Source organism: Poecilia formosa, unplaced genomic scaffold (assembly GCF_000485575.1).
Source record: "Poecilia formosa unplaced genomic scaffold, Poecilia_formosa-5.1.2 Scaffold360, whole genome shotgun sequence".
Taxonomy (NCBI): Eukaryota; Metazoa; Chordata; class Actinopteri; order Cyprinodontiformes; family Poeciliidae; genus Poecilia; species Poecilia formosa.
Window position 1 is genome coordinate 491,923 of NW_006800299.1, and position 24,189 is coordinate 516,111.

At 41.0% G+C, this 24,189-nt stretch overlaps 3 protein-coding genes and 2 long non-coding RNA genes across 7 annotated transcripts in view; 2 read left to right on the forward strand and 3 right to left on the reverse strand.

Moving 5' to 3' along the window:
- Positions 1-1,831, reverse strand: part of LOC103153725 (uncharacterized) — a 2,757-nt gene extending 926 nt beyond the window's left edge. The window contains exon 1 of the long non-coding RNA XR_477836.2: positions 1,411-1,831. This is a non-coding gene — a long non-coding RNA (uncharacterized LOC103153725). The remainder of the gene's footprint in view (positions 1-1,410) is intronic.
- Positions 1,825-5,337, forward strand: LOC107833302 (uncharacterized). Of its 3 annotated transcripts, none has more exons than XR_001659024.1 (3): positions 1,825-1,924; positions 3,153-3,343; positions 4,811-5,337. It is a non-coding gene; the product is annotated as an uncharacterized LOC107833302 (long non-coding RNA). The 3 variants fall into 3 exon arrangements; XR_001659025.1 differs by having other exon boundaries at positions 3,231-3,343; XR_001659023.1 differs by lacking the exon at positions 1,825-1,924 and having other exon boundaries at positions 1,994-3,343.
- Positions 5,338-13,825: 8,488 nt separating this feature from the next.
- Positions 13,826-17,296, forward strand: atf3 (activating transcription factor 3). The gene is made up of 4 exons (XM_007574749.2): positions 13,826-13,949; positions 15,060-15,318; positions 15,391-15,498; positions 15,960-17,296. The coding sequence occupies exons 1-4, from the start codon at positions 13,834-13,836 to the stop codon at positions 16,254-16,256; spliced, it is 780 nt and encodes a 259-aa protein (XP_007574811.2). The 5' UTR covers positions 13,826-13,833; the 3' UTR covers positions 16,257-17,296.
- A 4,425-nt stretch (positions 17,297-21,721) lies between these two features.
- Positions 21,722-23,852, reverse strand: batf3 (basic leucine zipper transcription factor, ATF-like 3). The gene is made up of 4 exons (XM_007574750.2): positions 23,118-23,852; positions 22,942-23,046; positions 22,579-22,623; positions 21,722-22,029 (listed from the first exon to the last, which is right to left on the reverse strand). Exons 1-4 carry the CDS (start codon positions 23,178-23,180, stop codon positions 21,898-21,900), a joined length of 345 nt encoding a protein of 114 aa, XP_007574812.1. The 5' UTR covers positions 23,181-23,852; the 3' UTR covers positions 21,722-21,897.
- Positions 23,853-23,938: 86 nt separating this feature from the next.
- The window catches only part of nsl1 (NSL1 component of MIS12 kinetochore complex), a 3,663-nt gene continuing 3,412 nt past the window's right edge, over positions 23,939-24,189 (reverse strand). The window contains exon 7 of the transcript XR_001659032.1: positions 23,939-24,057. The gene's annotated coding sequence lies outside the window, so the exon portion shown is untranslated. The remainder of the gene's footprint in view (positions 24,058-24,189) is intronic.

Consider the following 24,189-nt stretch of genomic DNA (forward strand, 5'->3'; position numbering starts at 1 on the left):
TAGCTCTAGATCTATAACCCTAGATCTATAACTCTAGATATATAACTCTAGATCTATAGCTCTAGATCTATAACCCTAGATCTATAACTCTAGATATATAACTCTAGATCTATAGCTCTAGATCTATAACCCTAGATCTATAACTCTAGATTGTTCCTCCCACATTAATCTGTTCAGTAACTTTTCTCATCCTGGTATTTCTGGCGAAGCGTCGACTCGTCGGCCAGTTGCTGTGAAATGAAACAACCAAACTTCTCGTCTTCATCATCATCATCATCCCTTCATGGATCTGGGTGAAATAATTATGATCCTCCTGCTTCACTCCTACAAACCAACCATGATCTCAGCTCGTCAGGTGAAAAGCATCAGTCATGTCTGTAAATAGGTTAATTATTCTAAAAATAACTTGTTCTAGTTTTTTTTGGTTCCAAAAACTCCCAGAAAGTTTCCTGATCCAGCAGGGAGGGACCGGCCGGCAGGTGAGAGCTTCACCTGCCGTGACATCAGCCTGTAAAAATAGATCAGACTGAAGCCGTCAGCGCTTTGCGTCTCCACAGCTGGATGGAAAACCGGCTCGTCTTCATTCTCAAACCTCAGAAAATGTGCTGAATCAGCAGGAAACTCTCAGGGTTTTGTTTAGGCCCTAAAATCAGAAACAGCTTGAAGCTCAGTCAGATCAACTGGAGATTTCCTGGGTTTTCCAGATTGATGCGATTTTCCGCTGTGGAAATGTTACTTTACGGATGCTAGTTTTTTATTTTTTGTGAAGAATTTTTTTAAGTTGAATTAAAAAACATTTAATCTGATTTAAATCAGTTTTATCTGACTGGGGAACGCTGACGATCCAGATGGTTTGGGTTAAAAACTGATTTTCAAAATAAAAAACATATTTTTTTTACATTTTTGATAACAAAGAAAGCACGCTTCCAATATCCTGATGTATCAAATATGACACAAACCGTTAGAAAACCTGATGCTGAAGGATTTTATTTTAAATCTGAATTTTCTGAGAATAATTTCCGGTTTCAGTTTGAAACACCAAACGTGTTGATTTGATAGAGTTCGCCTGACGGCTGCAGAAATGGCTGACCGTCCCTCCATGCCGGACCTGAACAGGTCAAGGGTCAGGAAAAGGGCAGCTAGCATTTCTGCAGACCCCACACATCCTGGACACAACCGGTTTAGACTTTCCCCTGGGAGGTGACAGATGAAAAACGGTTTCTCTGGTCGCTCCGGTCAGCTGAAGGAAACCTGGATGATGTCCAGAGCAGCTGGACATCATCCAGGAAGGAAACACTCAGGGCTGTGAAATATTAAAAGTAAAAGCTGATTTTTTATGCTCAGCTCAGACAAGGAAACACATGATCGGGTTAAAAACACCTGGCGAGGATCCAGGTCGTTAAATTTTACCTGTGAAAGTTTCCTCATCGCTGCAGCTTGGGAAGAGGAAGGACCGTTGGAGCTGGTCTGATTTTACTGCTCAACGCGCTGAGAGGCCTGCAGACGGACAGCATGAAACCTTCATGAGCTTTCAGGACAAAACTGGGTCAGCAGAGCAGGAGCCGGGTCAGACTGAGCTCAGAATCATTTCCATATTATTAACACTTCTGTTCATTTGTTCATCTAACTCAGAGTTTCTCCATCCTGGTCCTCAGCCTCCCTGTCCTCCATGTTTCAGGTGTTTCCCTTCTGCCACCTGGATTGCATCTCTGGGTGATTAACAGGATCTGCAGCTCCTGATGGTCATGCAGTCATTTGATCAGCTGTTCTGGGACAGAGGCTCATCTAGAACATGCAGAGCAGGGGGGCTGAGGACCAGGTGGAGACACACTGGTCTGTTTTATTCTTCTTCACCGCATTAGTTTGCTGTATGCTTTGCACTTGTTCAATGAAGTTTCTTGAAAACAGGAAGCAGAACGTCTCCGTAAGTCATCTTCACCCACTTCAAAATAAGAGCATGAATGTACCACTTTGAGAAATCGCAACAAAACTTCAACACAGATTTCAAACTTTATTCAACTGAAATTTTACAAAAGAGCCAAGTACATGACTGGTTGATATAGAGGAAGCTAAATGCGCTAAACATTTTTGAGTTTCAAAGTTAGCAAAACCAGTAAACAAGAAATGCTATTGGTGCATTAGCAGCATATTAGCATAAGTATGCCTCAAAGCTGAGCTGGAAAAATAATTTATAGTAAGCTAACTGCGTAAAACATTTTCAAAGTTAGCAAAAATGCTATGCAAATAATTAGCTCTGCTATTAGCAGATTAGCAGAAGTGTTTAAACCACTGGCTTTGACTCCAGGACAAGCTGAGGATGGGGAAGAAGTTTATTATTCAGCATCACCATGAATCCATAAATCCTTCCAAATCCATCGCAGAGCCACTTCATGACAGGAAAAGTTTTTTGTCAACTAACCCAAAACATTAATAATCTCTATTTTATCAAGTTGTGAATATTTTAATGATCAGCACATTTTAGCCAAATATTCTGACTACTGCTGCATAAACTATTTATTGCAACACAGATGACAGCTTAGATGGAAAACAGCTGATAGAGTCACATCATTTCAACCTTTGACCTGTCAGTTTGAGGAAGCTGCCTAAGGAAAAATGTCTGCAATTTTCCACTTAGCAGAGTACATGAACTCATGGAGGAACATCTGCTCTAGATCATAAACTGACTGTGGAAAGGATGTTAGCAACTGAGCTAATGTTGCATCATCAGAACTCAAACACAAGCAATCTTGTTCCCTGACCTCTGACCTCTGATTGTTTCCGTCACACAGCCTGCAGTTAGCTCATCAGCCTGAACTCTGACACACAAACACATGTTTCTGCCAAACAAACAGTCGGATCATCCAAGATGGCGACGGTTCTTCAGGACATCAAACTCACTCTGGTTAAAATCACTTCCTGTTCCAGTGCAGCATAAAACACAGAAACATTAGCATGCTAACCCCTCAGGTTGCATGTGTTTCCCATTAGCCACTTTCAAGATGGCTGCCATTTCTGAGCTTTTTAAACCAGTTATTGGCATGAAATGACTTGGATGAACTTCATGTCACATCAGATGTTTCCGACATCGCCGGTCAGCTTTGACCTTTCAGCGTTTGCTCCTTGGTTCTGAACCGCCATGTGTTTGTTTCCAGAGGGAAACTCAAACAGTCGGACCAGTCGGGGCAGCACACGTGAGAAATGGTGACGAAGTATTTATTGTTCTCCTGCAGACTGAACCTTTGACCCAGTTCACTTTATTCACCATCAGCGGGGATTTTCACCGGAAGCACCTGATGAGGTCAGCAGGAGAACCAGCTGGACCTCAGAGGGAAACGTCCCCCAGGTGAGAGAATCCGCCGCTAGGTCCCAACATTCAGAATAAAAGCAAAACCTAAAATAAGATTTTCATAAAAACACGTCAACATTTAATTAAACAGGAAATAAAAAAAAAACTAACAACAAAAAACAGGAAGAAGTAAAAAAAAACAAGATGGGAACAATGACAGAAAATACAAAAAAGGTCAGAAAAATTAAATATTAACGTGTAACTAGTAACTGCAACAACACTAAAAAAATAAAGAAAAAAGTTAAAAAATAGAATATATAACAAAATAAACTTAGTTTGTTGTTATTTAACTATAAAAGTCAATAAAGTCCCAAATAATCCAAAAATAAAAAGGATTGAAATAATAAGACATGAGCATCAAACATGAACATGAAAAATGAAACCCCAAAAAGCTCAGTAATAAGAACTTATAACATATTTGCATCATATTGAGATGAATTCAGGAACACCATCATGCTAACCGTTTCCTCAGAGTCATGGGGTGAAAGGTCAAGCAGCGTCATGTGATGGGCTTTGACCTCTAGTGACCTCTGAGTAATCGCTGAGCCGAGACTCCAGGATGAATCAGAACCACCTGAGCGCGAGTCACATGACCCGACGCTTTTCTTCTTCCAGAATCTGCACTTCAAATCGCATCACGTTCATGTGAAGCAAGCATGAGGCAGCAGTGGAGAGGAACAGCTGGTTTAACCAGGAGGAGCCGCAGAAACATGGAGGACGTTAATATGGAGGTCGGACCAGAGACAGGAAATACAAAAACAAAAGGTGGAAAGGTTGGATGAACTGTTGATGGAACAAATAAATGTTAAAAGCTTCATCATGTTTTTGCTATAAAACAGACACAGCTAAACTCTGCAGCTACGTTTCCACCCAGATCTCAGATTAACTTTAAAAATGTCACAAAAAAGAAAATGTGAATTATGTGCGTTTCCTTCTGCTAGTTCAGAGCCAAGCTATGCTATGTGTAACTTCATAGCATGTTGACGTTATCCATGGCTTTACTGAACAGGAAGTAGAAGCTGGAAACAGGAAGTAGAGGCTGGAAACAGGAAGTAGAGGTTGCTAACTAGCATGGACCAGTTTTTGTCTGGTAAGGCACAGACCCAGCAGTAGATGGCAGCGTTCGCTACGCCAGATCTTTCTGCTAATCAGTTTCTGTCTCTCCTTTAGCGCTTTAGCTCTTTCAGAAAAAACGGAAACCACCTCAAGCTAGCTAAAAACATTTTAGCAAAAAACTAGTTTTTTCTAAATTTCGTGTCTCCATTAAGTGAATTTATTTGGTCAATAAAAACGCAGCTTATGACGGAAATATCTCATCATAAACCGACTATCAGCTTTTATTGTTTCCGTTTTTCACTACAGAGGTCAGAACCAGAACCGGAACCAGATTTATGTGGAAAATTTCACCTTTTGCTTTGTTGCTAGTTCAGAACATTTATGAAATAATGCTGCATGGTTTTGCAGGCTGAGAGGAACCAGCGCTGATCAGCAGAAGCTGCTCTGGTCTGGTCAGTTTTCTGGAAGCTGATATCGATCCTCTGACTTACGGTCGGGCCGCTTCCGTCCAGCGGCACAGACGGATTTTTACCGGAACCCGCCGAATCACTCAGACCGAAACTGAGAGTGAAATCCCACCCGGCTTCCGTAAGCTGCGAGCGCGTTTCGCGAGAGGAACCCGAGGAGAGGAGGGAGGAGGAAGAGGGGATTTCCCGGATTCCCGGGATGAAGGAGAAAAACAACAACAACAGGAGGAGCTGCAGCTTCCCGGAAAGGATGACGTCACCGAGCAGCAGGAATAATAAAATCTCTTTCAGGTCACCTGAAAATCATAAATAAGAGCTTTCATGAAGAATAAATATAAAAACAACATTAAAATACATAAATAATAAATAAAATATCGAATTTTTACACGTTGTAAGCTTTATTATTATCACACTAATGGGGTTGTATTAAATTATACTAAAAATAAATAATATTTACAAACTCTAAAATGTTGAATTTATATAAAAGTAAACTAATTTAGCGGTATGATGAAAATCAATAAAAACTAACTCAACTGGAGCCATTAATATATCAACAATACACCAACATTATTGTACATTTCCAGTAGAAAATAAAGTTCACAGTTTGAACATATTCATTTTTCTCAAGATGTTCTGTCTGATTTTAATCTTGACTGAAATAATAAATAATTTTAAAAAATATTACTAATATTTGTATTTTCTGTCTGTATTAATGTACTGAAAAATGAAACATGAAGGATTTCTAAAAAAATTATATCTTTTACAGAAATGCATGAATGTGGATAAAATAAAATTTTATACACTCGAATCATAACTTTATTAAGCAGATTCTAAATAATAAATAAATGAATAATTCAAAACAAATTTTCCAACAGATGATATTCTTATATTTTGACAGCATTGTTTTCACATTTATTAATAAAGATTTATGATAAAAACTCATTTATATTTAATGTAATTTGTTATATCACGGATTGTAAATGTTTATTTGACGACAATCATATTTTTATTTGCTTATTTTATCTAAATATCTTTTTATTTCCTCTGTGTAAATCTGTTTTAAGATTTTTAGACATAAGGAGTTAAATCTAGAGAAAATAATTGTTTCCTTAAAAATTATTTTAATAAAATTTGATCTTTTATTTTATAAACTAACGTTTTCTTCCTGCTCCTTAATATTCCATCTTCAGTGAAGGCCGCCCCTCCTCTTCCTCAGCCTCGTTCCCTGCAGCAGCCGATGATGTCACCTTCATCCTTTCCGGGAAGCGGAGCGTCCATCCCGTTGCCGGGTTACCGGGAAGGCTCGCCCTCATCATCATCATCATCATCATCATCATCATCATTTCATTAGCGGAGCGTTTCCAGCAGAACACGGCCGGTCCTATTCCAAGCCGGACCGGGGCGGAGGCGGGACCCGACCCGGAATCAGCCTGGAGGAAAAGCTCAGCTACAAACTAACTTTACCCAGTTCATCTGACCCCGGGGTCAAAGGTCACATTTATTTATAAACAACAACAGCTAACAAAATTAAAGTAATAAAATAAAACAAAGAATAAAAGACAAAGAAAGAAAAACAACAAACAAAGTCAAATATTAACAACAGCTGGTGGAGGCAGCATCATGCTGTGGGACTGATTAGCTGTCAGATTTAAAAGAGTTGGTAGAAAATTCTGGATTATTCTGCTGGAAGGAGCATGGAGCCAGACACCCAGGAGACCGGTTCTGGTCCAGATGGAACCAGTTAGCGTTCTGGCTAACAGGTTGATTAACTAAGAGCTAATTGGCTAGCAGGGTGATTTAGCTAACAGGCTAATCTGCTAATGGGTTGGTTAGCTAATGGGTTTATTAGCTGGTGGGCTGGTTAGCTAATGGGCTGGTTGGCTAATGGGTTGGTTAGCTAATGGGTTGGTTAGCTAATGGGTTGGTTGGCTAATGGGTTGGTTAGCTAATGGGTTGGTTAGCTAATGGGTTGGTTGGCTAATGGGTTTATTAGTCCCCAAACTTTTTCCTGTGAGGGCCACATAACTCTTCCCTTCTCTGGTGGGGGGCCGGAGATTGTTGACGGGGGGGAGGAAGGGGGACGTTTCTCGATTGATTTTTACCCAGAAAGCACTTGGGCCAAAACCATGTTTAAACAGTGACTGGGACTGACTAGTATATATTCCATTGAGGGAATGTAACTATAACATATTAATTTCTCATATGTTAACATAAAGGCTCGTTTTGAAATATAAGCTGCTACTTACAGGCATCGGTTCGAAGAATTCAACCTGGATTGCGGCGTTCATAACAGGCACGTGTCTGTCCACATATAAACCGGAAAATACAATAAATGAAAAAAAAAATCTGAATGCTCTCTGGTATTGTTCAGGAGGCCGGACCAAATGTGGAGGCGGGCCGTAGTTTGGGGACCCCTGGTTTATTAGCTAACGGGCTGGTTGGCTAATGGGTTTATTAGCTAACGGGCTGGTTGGCTAATGGGCTGGTTGGTTAGCTAATGGGCTGGTTCGCTAATGGGTTGGTTGGCTAATGGGTTGGTTAGCTAATGGGCTGGTTCGCTAATAGGCTGGTTGGCTAATGGGTTTATTAGCTAACGGGCTGGTTCGTTAATGGGCTGGTTGGCTAATGGGTTTATTAGCTAACGGGCTGGTTCGCTAATGGGCTGGTTGACTAATGGGTTTATTAGCTAACGGGCTGGTTGACTAATGGGTTGGTTAGCTAATGGGCTGGTTGGCTAATGGGTTGGTTAGCTAATGGGCTGGTTGGCTAGTGGGTTGGTTGGCTAATGGGCTGGTTGGTTAATTGGTTGGTTAGCTAATGGGCTGGTTGGCTAATGGGTTGGTTAACTAACGGGCTGGTTGGCTAATGGGTTGGTTAGCTAATGGGTTGGTTGGCTAATGGGCTGGTTGGTTAATTGGTTGGTTAGCTAATGGGCTGGTTGGCTAATGGGTTGGCTAGCTAACGGGCTGGTTGGTTAATGGGTTGGTTAGCTAATGGGATGGGTAGCTAATGGGCTGGTTGGCTAATGGGTTGGTTGGTTAACAGGCTGGTTGGCTAATTGGTTGGTTAGCTAACGGGCTGGTTAGCTAATGGGTTGGTTAGCTAATGGGCTGGTTGGCTAATGGGCTGGTTAGCTAATGGGCTGGTTGGCTAATTGGTTGGTTAGCTAATGGCCTGGTTGGCTAATTGGTTGGTTAGCTAATGGCCTGGTTGGCTAATGGGTTGGTTAGCTAATTGGCTGGTTGGCTAATGGGCTGGTTGTCTAATGGGTTGGTTATCTAATGGGCTGGTTGGCTAATGGGTTGGTTAGCTAACGGGCTGGTTGGCTAATGGGTTGGTTAGCTAATGGGCTGGTTGGCTAATGGGCTGGTTGGCTAATGGGCTGGTTAGCTAATGGGCTGGTTGGCTAATGGGCTGGTTAGCTAATGGGCTGGTTGGCTAATGGGCTGGTTAGCTAATGGGCTGGTTGGCTAATGGGCTGGTTGTCTAATGGGCTGGTTAGCTAATGGGTTGGTTATCTAACGGGCTGGTTGGCTAATGGGTTGGTTAGCTAACGGGCTGGTTGGCTAATGGGTTGGTTAGCTAATGGGCTGGTTAGCTAATGGGCTGGTTGGCTAATGGGCTGGTTGGCTAATGGGCTGGTTAGCTAATGGGCTGGTTGGCTAATGGGCTGGTTAGCTAACGGGCTGGTTGGCTAATGGGTTGGTTAGCTAATGGGCTGGTTAGCTAATGGGCTGGTTGGCTAATGGGCTGGTTAGCTAATGGGCTGGTTGGTTAATTGGTTGGTTAGCTAATGGGTTGGTTGGTTAATGGGTTGGTTAGCTAATGGGCTGGTTGGTTAATTGGTTGGTTAGCTAATGGGTTGGTTGGTTAATGGGTTGGTTAGCTAATGGGCTGGTTGGTTAATTGGTTGGTTAGCTAATGGGCTGGTTGGTTAATGGGTTGGTTAGCTAACGGGCTGGTTGGTTAATGGGTTGGTTAGCTAATGGGTTGGTTGGTTAACGGGTTGCAGATGTGAGGACAGAGAGGAAGTGACATGAGGGAAACGGGATTAAAAATGAATCAAACATTAAAAATAATTTGTCATAAAAATGATAAAAATAGAGAAATAAGAAAAAAAGAAATAAAGAAACTGGAATCAGAACAGAAACAGAATGATCAGATTAAAGAACAAAATAATAAATAAACTAATAATTCAAACTGTAAAACTAAACGCGGATCATTTTCTTCTTTACCTCCTTCAATCCTTCTTTGTGTCCTAACCTGCACACTTCTCTCTCTCCATTGTTTAATCTTCATTTGTTTCTCTTTTCTGTATCACTTTATTTATTTTTCTTTCTGTTTTGTCTGTTTCTTTGTTTTATTTATTTGTTCTTTTTACGTTTTTTGTTTCTTCTTTTCTTTCCTTCCTCTTACTTCTTCTATCTATTATATTTTCCTTTGCTCCCTTTTCTCCTGTCACTTTTTCCACTTCATGTTTTTTAAAGCTTCCATAATGTAAATAAATAAATCCTGCCCACATCAGAAATATTTTCCTTATTTTCAGGGAAACTTTAGTTTTGTTATTTTAAAATGAAATCCTGTTCAAACATCCTCCACCTTTCGCTTTCTCTTCCACAGAGAGCCGCTGGTTTCCCAGAAGGAGAAACTTTCTGCTTTCCCTCATAATGAAAGTGATGGAGCGGCTCTGGTTTCCTGTGCGGCCCGCGGCCCGACGGGCGGACCGAGCCGCGGAGCCGAACCGGACCGCGGGAGGAAGTGCGAACCGCGGCGGGTTGACTGACGGGATTTAGAGCCGCTGATCGGAGTCAGGAAAACAACCAGAACTGCTGCTGCTTTATTTCAGGGCAGCAGGAAGTGGGGGTGGCGCAACAAACCGTCAAATGTCATCAGATCAGAGCTGAAGGAATGCTGTTCTTCCACATTCTCTGAATTCCTCTCGATTTCCTTCTTCCCTCTGCTCTCACTCTCTTCGTTTATTCATTTTAATGTTTGTTTTCGCCCCTTTTTCTATCTTTTCTTCTGCTTAAATAAAACTTTAGACATTTCCACCAGTTTGCCTGCCAGCTATGGAAGACCAGAAGTGCCACAATCCAATACATAAATCACTGATTAAAGAAACATTAATCATTTATGTTTTACATGCAGAATTATGCTGAATAGTAACAACATAAACGTTTATCATTTTTCAACTAATTTTTGTCGAATCTACGGTACAGCATTGCTGAAGTTTTGTGGTTTTGGGTTCAGCAAAGTTTATCTGAGGCAGCACTGTCAAACAAACATCTCTAATTTACGGTAGAATCAGTATTTATATGAGAAAATTCTGCCAGCTGCCGGTATTTTACCATAAATTAGAGAGTTTTTTTACAGTGATGATTATCTGCTTTTCTTCCAAACTGGTTCAGTTCTGAACGGCTGTGGCGTTCCTCAGGGCTCCGTCTCTTTTTATTTGTCATTTACATGCTTCTTTGCGTCAGTTATTCTGCATCTTTATACTGATACTGGTCAAATATTTAAGAATAAAACGTCTCTTAAATATTTGACTTTCCTCCTCTGTTTCACTGCACAAACTGTTTTTGTTCTTTAAATGTTCGTGTCCAGCTTCCTGTCAGGCGGCGCTCAGAGATGGTTGCATCTGTTTAACTGCAGTCAAATGGTGCAGAAAAACATGCAAATATCCTGACATAAGAGTTAAATCTGATAAGAAATAAATAAATCAGGACTGCTGCATTAAAAGAGCAAAACCAAATGTTTTCCTCCTCTGACGTTTCAATCCGCCACAGAGCAGAAGAGAAGGAGAATCAGCTGCACCGACCTGAAGCCGCCAGAACTGGTTCCTGAACAGAACCTAATGGACCAGAACCAGAACAACAACTCAGATTCTCCTCTGGTCTCATTAAGCTAACGCTACGCAGAATTAAAATCAACGTCGCAGTTCAAGCTAAATATTTTGTTATTTTTGCTCCAAGTTAGCTCTGAAACGGTTAGCTGTGGAACGGTTAGCTTTGGAACAGTTAGCTCTGGAACAGTTAGCTGTCGAATGGTTAGCTCTGGAACGGATAGCTGTGAAATGGTTAGCTCTGAAACAGTTAGCTCTGGAACAGTTAACTCTGGAACGGATAGCTCTGGAACGGTTAGCTCTGGAACAGTTAGCTCTGGAACAGTTAGCTGTGATGTGGTTAGCTCTGGAACGGTTAGCTCTGGAACAGTTAGCTNCTAACGGGCTGGTTGGCTAATGGGTTGGTTAGCTAATGGGCTGGTTGGCTAATGGGCTGGTTAGCTAATGGGCTGGTTGACTAATGGGCTGGTTAGCTAATGGGTTGGTTGGTTAACGGGTTGGTTAACTAACGGGCTGGTTGGCTAATGGGTTGGTTAGCTAATGGGCTGGTTGGCTAATGGGCTGGTTAGCTAATGGGCTGGTTGGCTAATGGGCTGGTTGACTAATGGGTTGGTTAGCTAATTGGCTGGTTGGCTAATGGGCTGGTTGTCTAATGGGCTGGTTAGCTAATGGGTTGGTTATCTAACGGGCTGGTTGGCTAATGGGTTGGTTAGCTAATGGGCTGGTTGGCTAATGGGCTGGTTAGCTAATGGGCTGGTTGACTAATGGGCTGGTTANTGCAGAGAAAGTCTGTCAAAGACTCTCAGACCGCCTGGAGAACTCCTGAACTCTGGACCGGATCAGACTTCCATCTGAAAAGTGCGGAGTGCATTTATTTTCATTCCTCTGGGTCAGGGTCTCCTCTGGCTGCAGATCTTCTGGGTTTTTCTCAGTCAGACTGGATGGAGAAAATCTAAAAACATTAGACTTCTTGTCTTCCTACAAATTCTGAGCTCGTCTGGACTTTGACTAGGCCATTCTAACTCCATAAATCTTTTGTGATTGTAACAATCCCATAATATCTCTGTCAGTGTGGGAGCTGGTCCTCTAACTGGATTCTCCTGGATTTATCTCCATCTATGTTCCCCCAGCATGATGCTGCCACCACCATGTTCCACTAAAGGACCTCTGGGTCAGAACCAGAATCGCTACCATCCCATTCTGGACTCTGGCAGCTGATCAGGTGGATTTAATCTGAAGACACTGAATATTTGTGCCTAATTAGAGTTAAAGTCCAGTGAAAACTGAAACTTTGAGCGGCCATGTTGGTCCATCTGACCTTTGACCTGCAGCAACACGTGCGCGTCAGCAGAGTGGGAACACCGTCCAGCTGATCATTAACCTTTATGGCCGCCGCAGCAGAGCCGCGACATCCCGCTTTTATGACATGTTTACCACTGGAAACGCCGTTTCCATGGAAACCCAGAACCTCCAGAACCTCCAGAACCTCCAGAACCAGTTCACTCCTGAAGCGCTGGAGATGTTTTCTGAGAAGAAGGGAAACTGAAAGCTGCGTTTCAGATGAAACTGGAAGTTTCAGGATGACAAACCGAGACGCTGAAACGCAACAGCAGATTATTCAGATTATTCAGATTATTCAGATTATTCAGATTATTCAGATTATTCTCTGAAACCAAGTTTAACAGATTCAAGACAAAAACAAACAAAACTGACTTTTAAACTTTTTTGTGTTGATAAAGACAAAACATTTCCAGATTAAAACTTCAGCAGTTTTTAAATTTCTGGTTAAATTCAAGCTCAGAAAAATGATTTTGATTCTGATTGAAAAATTCTGCATTTTCATTTTAAATATTAATTAGTTTCTGTAACAGAAAATCTTTTTTTCTCCACATTTTAAACTAAACCAACATGTTTTAGTTTTTAAAATGTTCATTGTTTCTTAAAATGCTTCACAAACTTCTAAGAATTCAAAGCATCAATTAATTAATTTATGTTATTAAATTATTTTAATAACTTTTCTTCTGCAGAGATGTAAAATAAATCCTGAATTATTTGAATATTAATTTATGTATTTTTGTTAAAGGCCAAAATTACAACACAGTTTCTGTAACTGCTAAATATTATAAAAAATCTGTGGATGTTGGAGATGAAAACATTTCATTAGAACCGGATCCCAGAACCGGATCTCTGGACAGGAAATCTGCTCCTAACCAGCTGCTGGAAGAAAATTGAAACCTACAATAATCAGGTTTTTGCTTCCATAATCTGAGAGGACGTCCTGTTTGGGACGACTTCCTGTTTGGGAAGACTTCCTGTTTGGGACGACTTCCTGTTTGGGACGACTTCCTGTTTGGGAGGACTTCCTGTTTGGGACGACTTCCTGTTTGGGACGACTTCCTGTTTGGGAAGACTTCCTGTTTGGGACGACGTCCTGTTTGGGACGACTTCCTGTTTGGGAAGACTTCCTGTTTGGGACGACTTCCTGTTCGGGAGGACTTCCTGTTTGGGAGGACTTCCTGTTTGGGACGACTTCCTGTTTGGGAGGACTTCCTGTCCCAGCAGGAGAATCATCAGGGTAATCTGATTACTTTGAGCTAAAATAGTTACAATCAGCAGGTTCTCTTATTAAAACACACAGAGAAGAAATTAATTTATCATTTATCGTTACCTTCCAATCAGATGGAAACTCAGGAAACACTCATCCTTCCTCAGGTCGGGAGGAATACTGGGAATGCTGGGAATGCTGGGAATGAGAAACCATGGCAACGGGGAGACGCTGACCTGTACAAACATCCACCCCAGTCATGTTTGTTTCTTTATTTACTATTATGGTTGTCATAGTCTGAGTCGGATTAAAAATGTGAAAATAACATTAGAGATGACGTCAGAGGCTGGAGGACAAAAACACAGAGAAAAGAGGATGATGAAGATGATGAGGATGATGAAGATGGGGGGAAGCCGCTCCTGTTATGGCCGATCAGCTGCGTTGCATCATCACACAATCAGTCCTATAAATAGGATGATGTCATCCCCCCTGACCCCCCTTCGTCTCTCTCGCTCTCTGTTTAGTAAGGCGTGACGTCACAGGCCCCGCCCCCCTCAGGGCCTTTTATAAGCAGGTGATGCAACCGGAGCGGCAGAAGCGCAAGCAGCCGCGGGAAAGGAGCAACGTTTCATTTTCTCCAGCTCAACCAGAACCAGAACCAGAACCAGAACCAGAACCTCGGAACTTTAACAGGTAAGGAGAGGGGGGAGTGCTTCCGGTGGGGGAGTCGGGCTGACGGAGGCTCTGTCCCGGGGAGGAGAAGCCGGGCTTCCCGGTCCCGGTTCGGGTCCGGTTCGCTTCCCGGCGCGCACAGAAACCAAAAGCTGAAGCTGCGCGGTTTTTAATGCGCGGATTGTAATCCGGAATAAATAAATGATCTTTATTATTTTATATTTTTAACAGATTTTCGTTTCTGATCCGACCTGTTGCTGAAATTTAACTCAACTTGGAGATCAGCAGATAAACAGTGAGAATGAGAAACCAGCACTCTACATCTGTTATTATTATTATTATTATTACAGTTATTATTATTATTGTTATTGTTATTATTATTAAAGTCACAAATAATCCCTAAAAGAGACCAGACTAACTTTAGCTAAATAATAAAACTATGTGGATAAAAAAGAAATATGAACACTTTAAGTAAATAGAAAATTTAAGAAGATAACAAAAATCAGGAAGAAGTAAAAATAATTTATATAATTAAATGTATATGACATAACTGTTACTATTTAGTGCTGCAGGATAGTAAAACATGGACGCTGCTGATCGTCTCTTCCTGCTGCCTGTTGATCAGAAACTTCCTGTCAATGTTTTCCTGCTTCCTTCTCTGGAGATTTATTGGACTGTCGTCCTTCCAGCTGATTTTCTTGCGTAACTTGGTTGATGCTGACCTGCAGGCGGACGGCTTTGTTTACGTCCTGCTCTCCAGTCATGATTACTCAGCAGAAACTCGGCTGTAACGTTTCTGAACCGTTTCCAGCTGCTGGTTCCAGTGAGACACATAACCTGTTACTGCTACCTGGAGAAATGCACTAAAACGTCCAATCAGAGCCCGGAGGCGGGGCTTAGCACTGTCAATCATCCTCATGTATGTGCTGCTAAATGTGCAACTAGCCTAGCTTTCACAACATGCTATGATTTAGCAGCGCCACACAAGATTGTGATTGACAGCGCTAAGTCCTGCCTCCTGGCTGTGATTGGTTGTTTTGCAGCGGGGGAGGAGCCTGAGTTTGGGTTTATTTATTGTTGCGGTGGCCGGTGTTCTGCTGCGGTTCTGACCCGGTTCCTCTGGTTCCTCAGGATGATGCTGCAGCATTCGGGTCTCTCTCTGGCCGACATCAGCTGCTCCGCCCTCGTCCCCTGCCTCTCGCCGCCCGGCTCGCTCACCCTGGACGACTTCGCCAGCTTCTCGCCCATCGTGAAGGACGAGCTGCGGACGGCCATCCAGGCCAAGCGGCGGTCCAACGGGCTGAGCGCCGACGTCAGCTCGGACGGCGCCAGCTCCGGGTCGGACCGGGCCTCGGAGCCGCCGTCGGGCCGCGCCGGCCTCAAGAGAGAGGTGAGTTACACGCAGCGCGGCACCGCCTCCGCTGCCGCCTTCTGATGGTTAACGGCGTTTCTCCTCCTTCAGCTGACGACCGAGGAGCACGAGAGGAGGAAGAGGAGGAGAGAGAGGAACAAGATCGCTGCTGCCAAATGTCGCAACAAGAAGAAGGAGAAAACCGAGTCTCTGCAGAAGGTGAGCTCCAAGCTGCAACTAACGATTAATCGATTAATCGATTACACATTTAGAATATTCTGCAGATTTCTGATTTAAGCTGCACAGCATGAGAAATAAATCAAAAGATGTAAATAAACAATTTTATTTGTTTTTAAGTAAGAAAATAAACATTTTGTTTCCCAAAAGTCACCAGCAGCATCAGTTTAGTGACAGTTTGATCATTTGTAGCAAAAGATGCAAAAAATCTGCAGAATAAATTTGCTAAGAAGTTTTTTTATCTGTAATTGAAAATGTTTTTGTTCGGCTTCATTAAACTTCAGGATGTTGGTTCCGTCACCAAACTCCTGATTTAGGAGCCGTTAATAAACTAGTTGATTGTTTCTGTAATCGATTAATCGTTTCGGCCCCAGTTTGGTCGATGGAGTTTGCCCTCCTGGCGACCGGTCGTTACTGATTGGTGGGTTGCTCTGACGCTGCAGGAGTCTGAGAAGCTGGAGAGCGTCAACGCGGAGCTGAAGCAGCAGATCGAGGAGCTGAAGCAGCAGAAGCAGCAGCTGGTCTACATGCTCAACCTGCACCGGCCCACCTGCATCGTCCGCGCTCAGAACGGCCAGACGCCCGAAGACGAGCGCGACCTCTTCATCCAGCACATCAAGGACGGCGCCTTCCAGCTCCACAGCCTCACCGCCTCTTCCTCCTCGTCTTCCTCCGCCGCGGCGCTGCTGGACGGCGGCGCGCTGACGCTGGACGACATTCGGTGTTCGGGTCAGCTATGATGGCGGCCGGCTTCCTGCAGCAGGAAGTGAACTCTGACCTTTCGGCCGGCCGGACGGCTTCACCGTTACACTTTATGGTTCATTAACCTTCGATGTGTTGAGACAGTTTGGGCCAAGAAGCGACACCAAGCACTGAAACCAAACCAACGTCAGTTTTTATTGTTTGTTTTGTACCAGAGTGAATCGGAGGCGATCGGCGCCCCCTGCAGGCGGCCGAGTGTTGACTCCCACATGTTTGTGTTGAGTGTGCGTAAAGATTATTTATTAGAGGAGCAGAGAAGGATGTGACGTTGTAACGACACTGTTTGTCCTGTAGAGCTGATATCACTGCTGCTATTTAACGCTCAGGAGCTGCACTGGCTGTAGACTTTGTACTTTTGTTTGAGAATAAAACTCTGAAACATAAATCAGGATGTTTACTGATGAGAGAGGAAGAGTTGTGTCCAGTTAAATCTGTCTGCATGCAGAGGAATATTTCTGAACGGATCGCTCTCTATGCAGACGACTCTCTGCTGTTCCCTTAAACTAACCTAAATTTAATCTGCTACGTTTTCTGCAACAAAAACCTCTAAAGTTATTTTTCCATAAAGATGAAGCTGCTCCAATTCAAGTGTTAATTTTTTGTTCTCTTGTTTGTAGCTGCATGTAAACAACAGACGCCTCCTCTCCTGACGGAGCAAAATGTTTATTTTTTGAATATATTTATTTATTCCACCCAGGTTTTCAACCTCACTGTGTAACTATCTGCTGCCTAACTTTCATTTTCTGCACTTTGACCTTTTCATCAGGTTTGATCCTTACAGGGAAGTTTTATTGTTCTGACAAACCAGATTTGAACTTGAACTAATTTCTTTACTAATGAACTGAAGGGAAACTGGAGTCATCAACATGGGGACGGGTTCCGTTTCCTGTTTTTGGGATCATTCCTCAGTTTCAGTCTGAATAAAATGTAAAGTTTCAGGTACGACTGCACTGCTGCTCCTTCCCTTTGTTAAATTCTGTTTTTGATACTTTTTTACATTAAAACATGGATTATTAAACTTGTCATTGTCATTTTTAACTCAGTTTGCTCTGAATATCAGAGGAAAACTGAAACTAAAACCTGAAAATAGAAAATACATTTAGCAACAAACTCATTACTTCAACATCCTCATTTATCACATTAAAGTCTGTTTCTAACTGATTTAAAAAGAAACACAATAAAATGGAAATTTAAGCATTAATTCTACTATAAATGGTGAAAGTTTTCTAATGAGAAACATTCAGATTAATATCTAATAGCTAATTAATTTTTATAAAAGGCTTTATTTAAATAAATGATTTATGGCCTGATTTTCAGTTACAAGATCTAAAGATGCATTTCAAAGTAAAATAAAGAAAACAGTAATTTCTCTGCACTGAAAAGCCTTTTGACTGGATTACCATATTTATTTATTTCCCTGTATAAAATATAAACAGGAAATCCAGAAGACAAATTTCTGCCTCAATAATCTTGAAAAGGATCAGAAATAAGAAGCAAACCTTTAATTTAACTGAATCTATTTGACATCAGATTTTACATTTATTTTGTTTTGTAAAGATGAAGTTATGTGAATGGAAAGATTGTGTTTCAGATTTTTCTATTTTTGAGGTTATTTTATTGAAACTTGGAGGTGTGGAGGAAAAACGCTGAAACTTTACAGAAACAGTTTTGTTCTCGGTTCTGTTTGGATTCTGATAAACACGAACCGGATGTTAAAACATGATGAAAGTTTTCCTAAGAAGATAAAAACTCATTAACTGCCCGGCATGACAGAAACATTTCCCAACCCAAACATGAGGAAGTGAGCAGCGATCGAGTCCGGACCTGCCTGCAGCTTTTACTGACAGGTCCGGACCGTCTGCGACCCGCAGAGCCCCAGAACCGAACCGAACCGAACCGGGATACAGGCAGACAGACACCCGGAGACCCGCTGATGTCTCTCACAGGAAGTGACGTCACAACATGAGCCAAAAGCGACAGATTCCTGCAGAGCAGGTTTTCCTGCGTGTAATTTCATCATTCAGTATTTTTGCTCTTACTGGAGTAAAATGTCTGCATTTTCTTCCCACTGAATGAAAAACAGACCAAAAACTCACCAGACAGACTCAAACCTGCAGCTTAAAGTTTCACACATTTTTCTTGAAAGAAACTGATTTGGAAAAATGTTCTTTGCGTTTTGTTATTTTTTTGTGTTACTTATATGAATTTTTGTCATTTTGGTCCTTAAAATACCAAAATTCCCATTTAACTTTATATGTTGGTCCATCTGATGACGTAATCTTTAAATATTAAATGGTAACTTTTTACCAAATACTTTTTAATTTTACGTGAGTCTGATTTTTGGGAACCGCCTCCTGCTCACATCGCTGCCGAACAGCAGAGCTTTGAAAACTGGAGAATATTCATATTTCCACAGCTGATCCTGCAGGATGAAAACCGATAATATTAGGAGAGAAGATCAACTTCCAGACGTTTCAGGGTGAGTGAAGGAGCAGCCATTGTTCCTGCCACCGAAACGCCTCGGCGGAAAGTTTAGGGCCGTTAGCGGAGCGACTCGGTGAAACAGATCACTTCAACGTTAAAACGTTCACCGAGTTTGAAACCGAGTTTTAAACCGAGTTTTAAACTTTCACCGGGAATATTGTTTACATGCAGCAAACATGGCTGCTGTTGATGACACCTTCAAAAATTAACAATAATTTGAGTTATTTAGCTTGTTATAAAACGAGAAAAAGGAGATTTATTTTTCTAAAGCATATTTTCGTCATGTTATTAATTCATTTATAAATGTAACAATTTAAACTAAATATTAAGTTAGCAAGCTAAATATTTCATTAGCTTGCTCAATATTTAGCTAGCAAGGTCGATACATAACTGTTTATTGCTCTTGCTTAAAAATATTATATTTATAAATGACTGAATGGCATCATAACTTTTCAACCATCAAAATGGTGAAAAATGACTCATTTTCTGTCATTTGACGGTAAATAACCCAAATCATTGCTGGTAATTTGTGACGCTGCAGCTCCTCGAACTGCAGCCTTTACATGTGTAACTGGGTTGCTTGAATTTGCTTCTCTTTCCACTTTAAAGCTCTTCACAGAAGCGGATTCTCGCTTAAAGTGAAAGTAGAAGTAGGAAGTTTCAACACAGCCTGCAGAGAACATGACGCCTCATGCAGTTTGGGGTCAAAGCTGCTGTTTCTGGAAGCGTCGATGTTTCAGCTCAGGTTTGACTAAGGTTCAGCTGAACCTTTGGTCTGAGGAGGAAAATTCACTGGAAAACGTTAAGGAGATTAAATATGTCCTGGAGTTCCCCTGGAAGGAGAGAGGAGGGAAGGAAACAAGGAAAGGAAAATCAAAAACTAATTCCAGAATTTTCCAGCCTGAATCCAGAACCTAAGCAGCCAAAGGCAGACACAGGTTTTTTGAGGCCCTGGGCAGAGTTTCATTTGGGGCCCCAAACACATGGTGCACACTTCATCTTTAAGTGAATTTAACAGACAGGAAAAAGGAAATGATGTTGACCTCTGCTTTCATTTTCCCCTTTTTCTCTCCACTTCATCGCATCTGAAATAAACTTTAGAAAGTTCCTGGATCATTTCCTCGGCTCTGCAGACAGACTCTGGTTCTGGTTCTGCTGGAGGTTTCTTGCTGTTAAATGGGAGATTTTTCTCTCCACTGTCACCACATACATGAGCATTTAGCAAATATTCAGTTTGAATCCCGCTAGCTAAATGTTTAGCTCTAAACCAAATATTTAGCTAACAACTTAATATTCGGTTTTGAACATTTGGATGTTTACCGCTGTCGCCTCGTGCTTGCTCCATAAATCCAGGCTAAAGGGAGCAGTTTGTGAGGCTCAGATGGTTGTGATGGTTTTATTTATGATGGAAAGCAGCCTGTGTGTGTGACCTCTGACCTCCCAGAGGCCCAGTGCTGGCAGCGCCGGCGCTCTTCAGGAGAAATCCCTCCTCGGTTCTGCAGAAGGGCTGGAACGGCAGCAGGTGACGCAGCGCCCTGCTGGGAAAAGCTTCTTCTTCTACTGTTTTAATTCAAACGCAGTTTACCACAAAGAGGCCAGATGTGAGGAAACTGTTTCAGTTGCAACATCAGGTTTCTTCATCAGACCAGATCCCAGAGTAAACATCCATCTAACCGATGCTAACTTCCTTCTGCAGCTAGAAGCCGCTTTTATTCTGAAGAGTCGCACATTTCAAACCGACAGCCAGAATCCTGGTTATTTAGCCTCTAATAATAGAAACATGGGTTTCATCACTTAGGTCACATGTTCACCAGGTTAACTAAAACCAAATATTTAGTTTGAAAGTAAATATCCAGCTCAGAGCTAAACATTTAGCTTGCTAACTGAATATCTTAAAACTAAATATTTAGATTTAAACTGAATATTTAGCTAGTTAGCTAAATACTCAGTTTGGTTTTAAACATTTAGCCGACTAACTAAATACTGAGTTATTGACTAACCAGACTCCCATAAATCTAGAATTAAATCTGGCTTGCATGTAATTTCCTAATTCAGAAATCTAAAAATATAATTTTGATAAAAAATTGAACATATCTTGAATTTTTATTCCTTTTAGTCAGAATGTAAATATAGAAAAAAATTAGTTGTCAGTCAGGATAGTCCAGAAACTAATTTTTAGATACGTGGACTAGAAGGTCAGATGAAGCTGATTTTATGGTAAGACGGCTTGCCGTACAGCAGAACCACTGAGACCCATCAGGGTTTCTGCAGTTTCCACATTCGCAGAAAAACTCACTGCTGTTTCTGCTGAAACTTCCCAACTTCTGGTCAGTGATGTCACAAAAAGACAAAGTAAGTACACCCTCACAGAGTTAATGGAAAATGAAGTAAACCCCAACAGACACCAGACTGTAATTATTCATAAAATAAACACGAATAGAAATAATCATGTTTAAATAATCACTGCTCCTCTGAGGCTGAAGCAGCAGTGATTATTATTATTACAGGTGCTTTATATTAAAATATAAAATAAAGATTGAAAAAATATTAATAAAATGTTTTATTCAATTTTTAGAAAATCTTTTATAATTTTTAATTATTACATTTTGCAAACATAAATATTGATTATAGAAATAAACTGAATATTTTCAGACAGAAATCCTGATTCACCAACAAAACACATTTATCTCATTTTTTAATTTATTCATTAAAAATCAACAAAAATTTCCATTTACTGGAATATTATTAATGGATGATATCCACTGGATATCATCCATTATTTATTAATAATTAATATATATTTTTATTCAAATAGTAATATTTGAATAAAAAAACTGAACATGGTGAGATGTTATTTTAAAAATTATATATTTATATTTAAATGAATATATTTAACTAAAAAAATTGAACCTAGATTCAACAGAAGAAAAATGTCCGGAATTTATTTATTCAATAACTTTTTATTGATCAATTAATTTATTTTTTATACATTCTGACATTAATAAAGAATCCTGGATGTGTGATGACTCAGCAGAGTCCCGCCGCCTGCAAGCAGCTGGAGGATAAACGGCGCCCTCTGGCGGCAGGTCAGTTCATTGTCTGGCAGCTGGATCCAGATGTGAAAGGTCACTGACCTCAGACTGAGCGAGCCGCGGCGTCAGGCTGCAGGCTGGAGGAGGCGAAGGAGCAATGCATGATGGGACAGAAAGGTTCATGAGCCCTGAGAGCCTCAGAGAGGAAGTTCTGCTCCTCAGAGAGAGAATCCACCTGGAGACGAAGATATAAATACGTCATCATAACATAATGACAAAATAGTGAAACATAAGTAATAATAGATTATAAAATAAAGAACAATATAAATCAATAATAAAATAAACAGAAATAAGTTAAACAGAAAATAATGGTAGAAATAAATGTATAACAATAGTAAATGAGTAAAATAATTTAAAAATAATAAATATATAAATAATATAAATAAAAATATGTAATAGTAATATTTGAATAAAAAATAATTTAGAAAATAATGCAATAAATAGATTGTAATAAAGAAACAGATAATAAATAAATAATACTGATACATGAAAACATTTAAAAATAAAATATTAAAATCATTTGATACTAAATATGAATATTTCACACTGTAAATGTAAAATATTTGATTCTTTTGGTTCATTTTAAAGCACATTTTTTATTCAAACTATACAGAAATGTTTCCTCTCAGCCAGAATAATTGATTAGTTTAATTGTTTGTAATTAAAGCAGAAATGAAACATTTCAGTGAAGACAGGAAGTAGTTTGTTGGCAGACAGGAAGTACCTCTCTCTTCAGCTTCCTGTTTCTTTGCTCCAGCAGCTCACAGGCCTGAAACCAGATACATTTAATGTTTTACAGTAAAAAACATCGAACATGTTCAACTTTGAGGTTTTAGTTCTGCTGTGAGAAACAACATCTGAACGGCTGCAAACATGAGGAAACAGATCTGACTTTGACTAGACCGCTGAACGTCTGAGTATAATAGAGAGTTTTTTTTTTCTCAATATTTTCTGTTTGGCGTTGAGAAGCGGTTGCATAAATTTTTCTCAGCCACATGAATCTGCTTCCTGTCCTGACAGGAAGAGTCCTAAAGCCGCCAGAGGCCTGCAGGTCACAGAGGTCAGAGGTGAAAGGTCAAAGTCTGACCTGGTGCAGCTGGTCGGCCCTCTGCGTTTGTCTCTTGCGGCTCTTCTGTGCAGCCACTCGGTTCTTCTCCCTCCTCTTCATCCTCCGGCCTTCATCCTTCAGACCCTGAGCCAATCAGAGACCGTCAGCTCCTCCGGCCCCAGAACCGGGCCGGTGCGTTTCTACGGCGACCTTACCGTCCATCCGCCGCCCAGGTGAGCGGCCCGGCCCGGCTGCTGCTGGCTGGACGGATCCGACATGTTGAGCGCTCAGAACGACGATCCGGAGCAGAAGGAGGCGCGGCGCGGTCTGGACCTGCAGCGGTTTCACATCACCTTTCACTTCCCAAGCTTCACTCTGGTTTCCAGAAGTCAGGTGACTGTGGTGACCTCTGACCCCATAGATGGGACGGTCCAGACTGCAGCAAGTCTATTCAGATCCGATCCGGCTCCAGAACCGGGCCGATATTTTAGATTAACCTGTGAAGTTCAGCTCATTTAAAGGTGAAGAAAAACAAGGAAAATGTTTTTTCTGCCACATCAGTGTTTAAAAAGTTTAAAAAGTTTAATTATTAGAAACTGAAAAACCTGCAAAGTTCCTGGACCTTCTACTCAGGGGTGCACAAACTTTTGGTCACATATTTCGGAACCATTGAAATGTTAATAATCAGATTTAATCAGGAATCATAGATGCAGTTTTTGGTTATTGAAATAATTTTTATAAATATGAAAAAAATAAAACTGTCGTTTCTGAGCAACAAAACCAGATTTTCTTTTGTCTTGGAAAAAGTTTCCTTTTTCCAGTAAAAGTCTTTGGAAACTAACAACGGCTGCAGCTGTCAGAGTTTCTGTTGAATGAAGATTTATTTCTATAAAAATGTCGCCCTAATTATAAATAAAAAATCTGCATCATTTTTAATTCAGAAAAAATAAAATATCTAAAAAAATATAATTTTTTTAATGTAGCGCAAAACGAATGCTAATGTTTTCCTAACCACTGAACGAACCGCTCTGCTTCACCATGACGCAGAAAATAGTTTTATTTTTGACTTTTATAAACAAACATGAAGAACGTAAAAAACAAACAAAACTGGGATTCCTGATGTGAACAGTTCCTGATGTGAACAGTTCCTGATCTCTGAACAGTTCCTGATCTCTGAACAGTTCCTGATCTCTGAACAGTTCCTGATCTGAACAGTTCCTGATCTCTGAACAGTTCCTGATCTCTACAGTTCCTGATCTCTGAACAGTTCCTGATCTGAACAGTTCC

Coding starts and splice junctions, on each gene's coding strand:
- atf3 (XM_007574749.2), top strand. CDS start 13,834: ATGCAACCGGAGCGGCAGAAGCGCAAGCAGCCGCGGGAAAGGAGCAAC. Junction 13,950..15,059: donor GAACCTCGGAACTTTAACAG/GTAAGGAGAGGG, acceptor CTGGTTCCTCAG/GATGATGCTGCAGCATTCGG. Junction 15,499..15,959: donor AAACCGAGTCTCTGCAGAAG/GTGAGCTCCAAG, acceptor CTGACGCTGCAG/GAGTCTGAGAAGCTGGAGAG.
- batf3 (XM_007574750.2), bottom strand. CDS start 23,180: ATGTCGGATCCGTCCAGCCAGCAGCAGCCGGGCCGGGCCGCTCACCTG. Junction 23,047..23,117: donor ACCTGGGCGGCGGATGGACG/GTAAGGTCGCCG, acceptor TGATTGGCTCAG/GGTCTGAAGGATGAAGGCCG. Junction 22,030..22,578: donor ACAGGAAGCTGAAGAGAGAG/GTACTTCCTGTC, acceptor CTTCGTCTCCAG/GTGGATTCTCTCTCTGAGGA.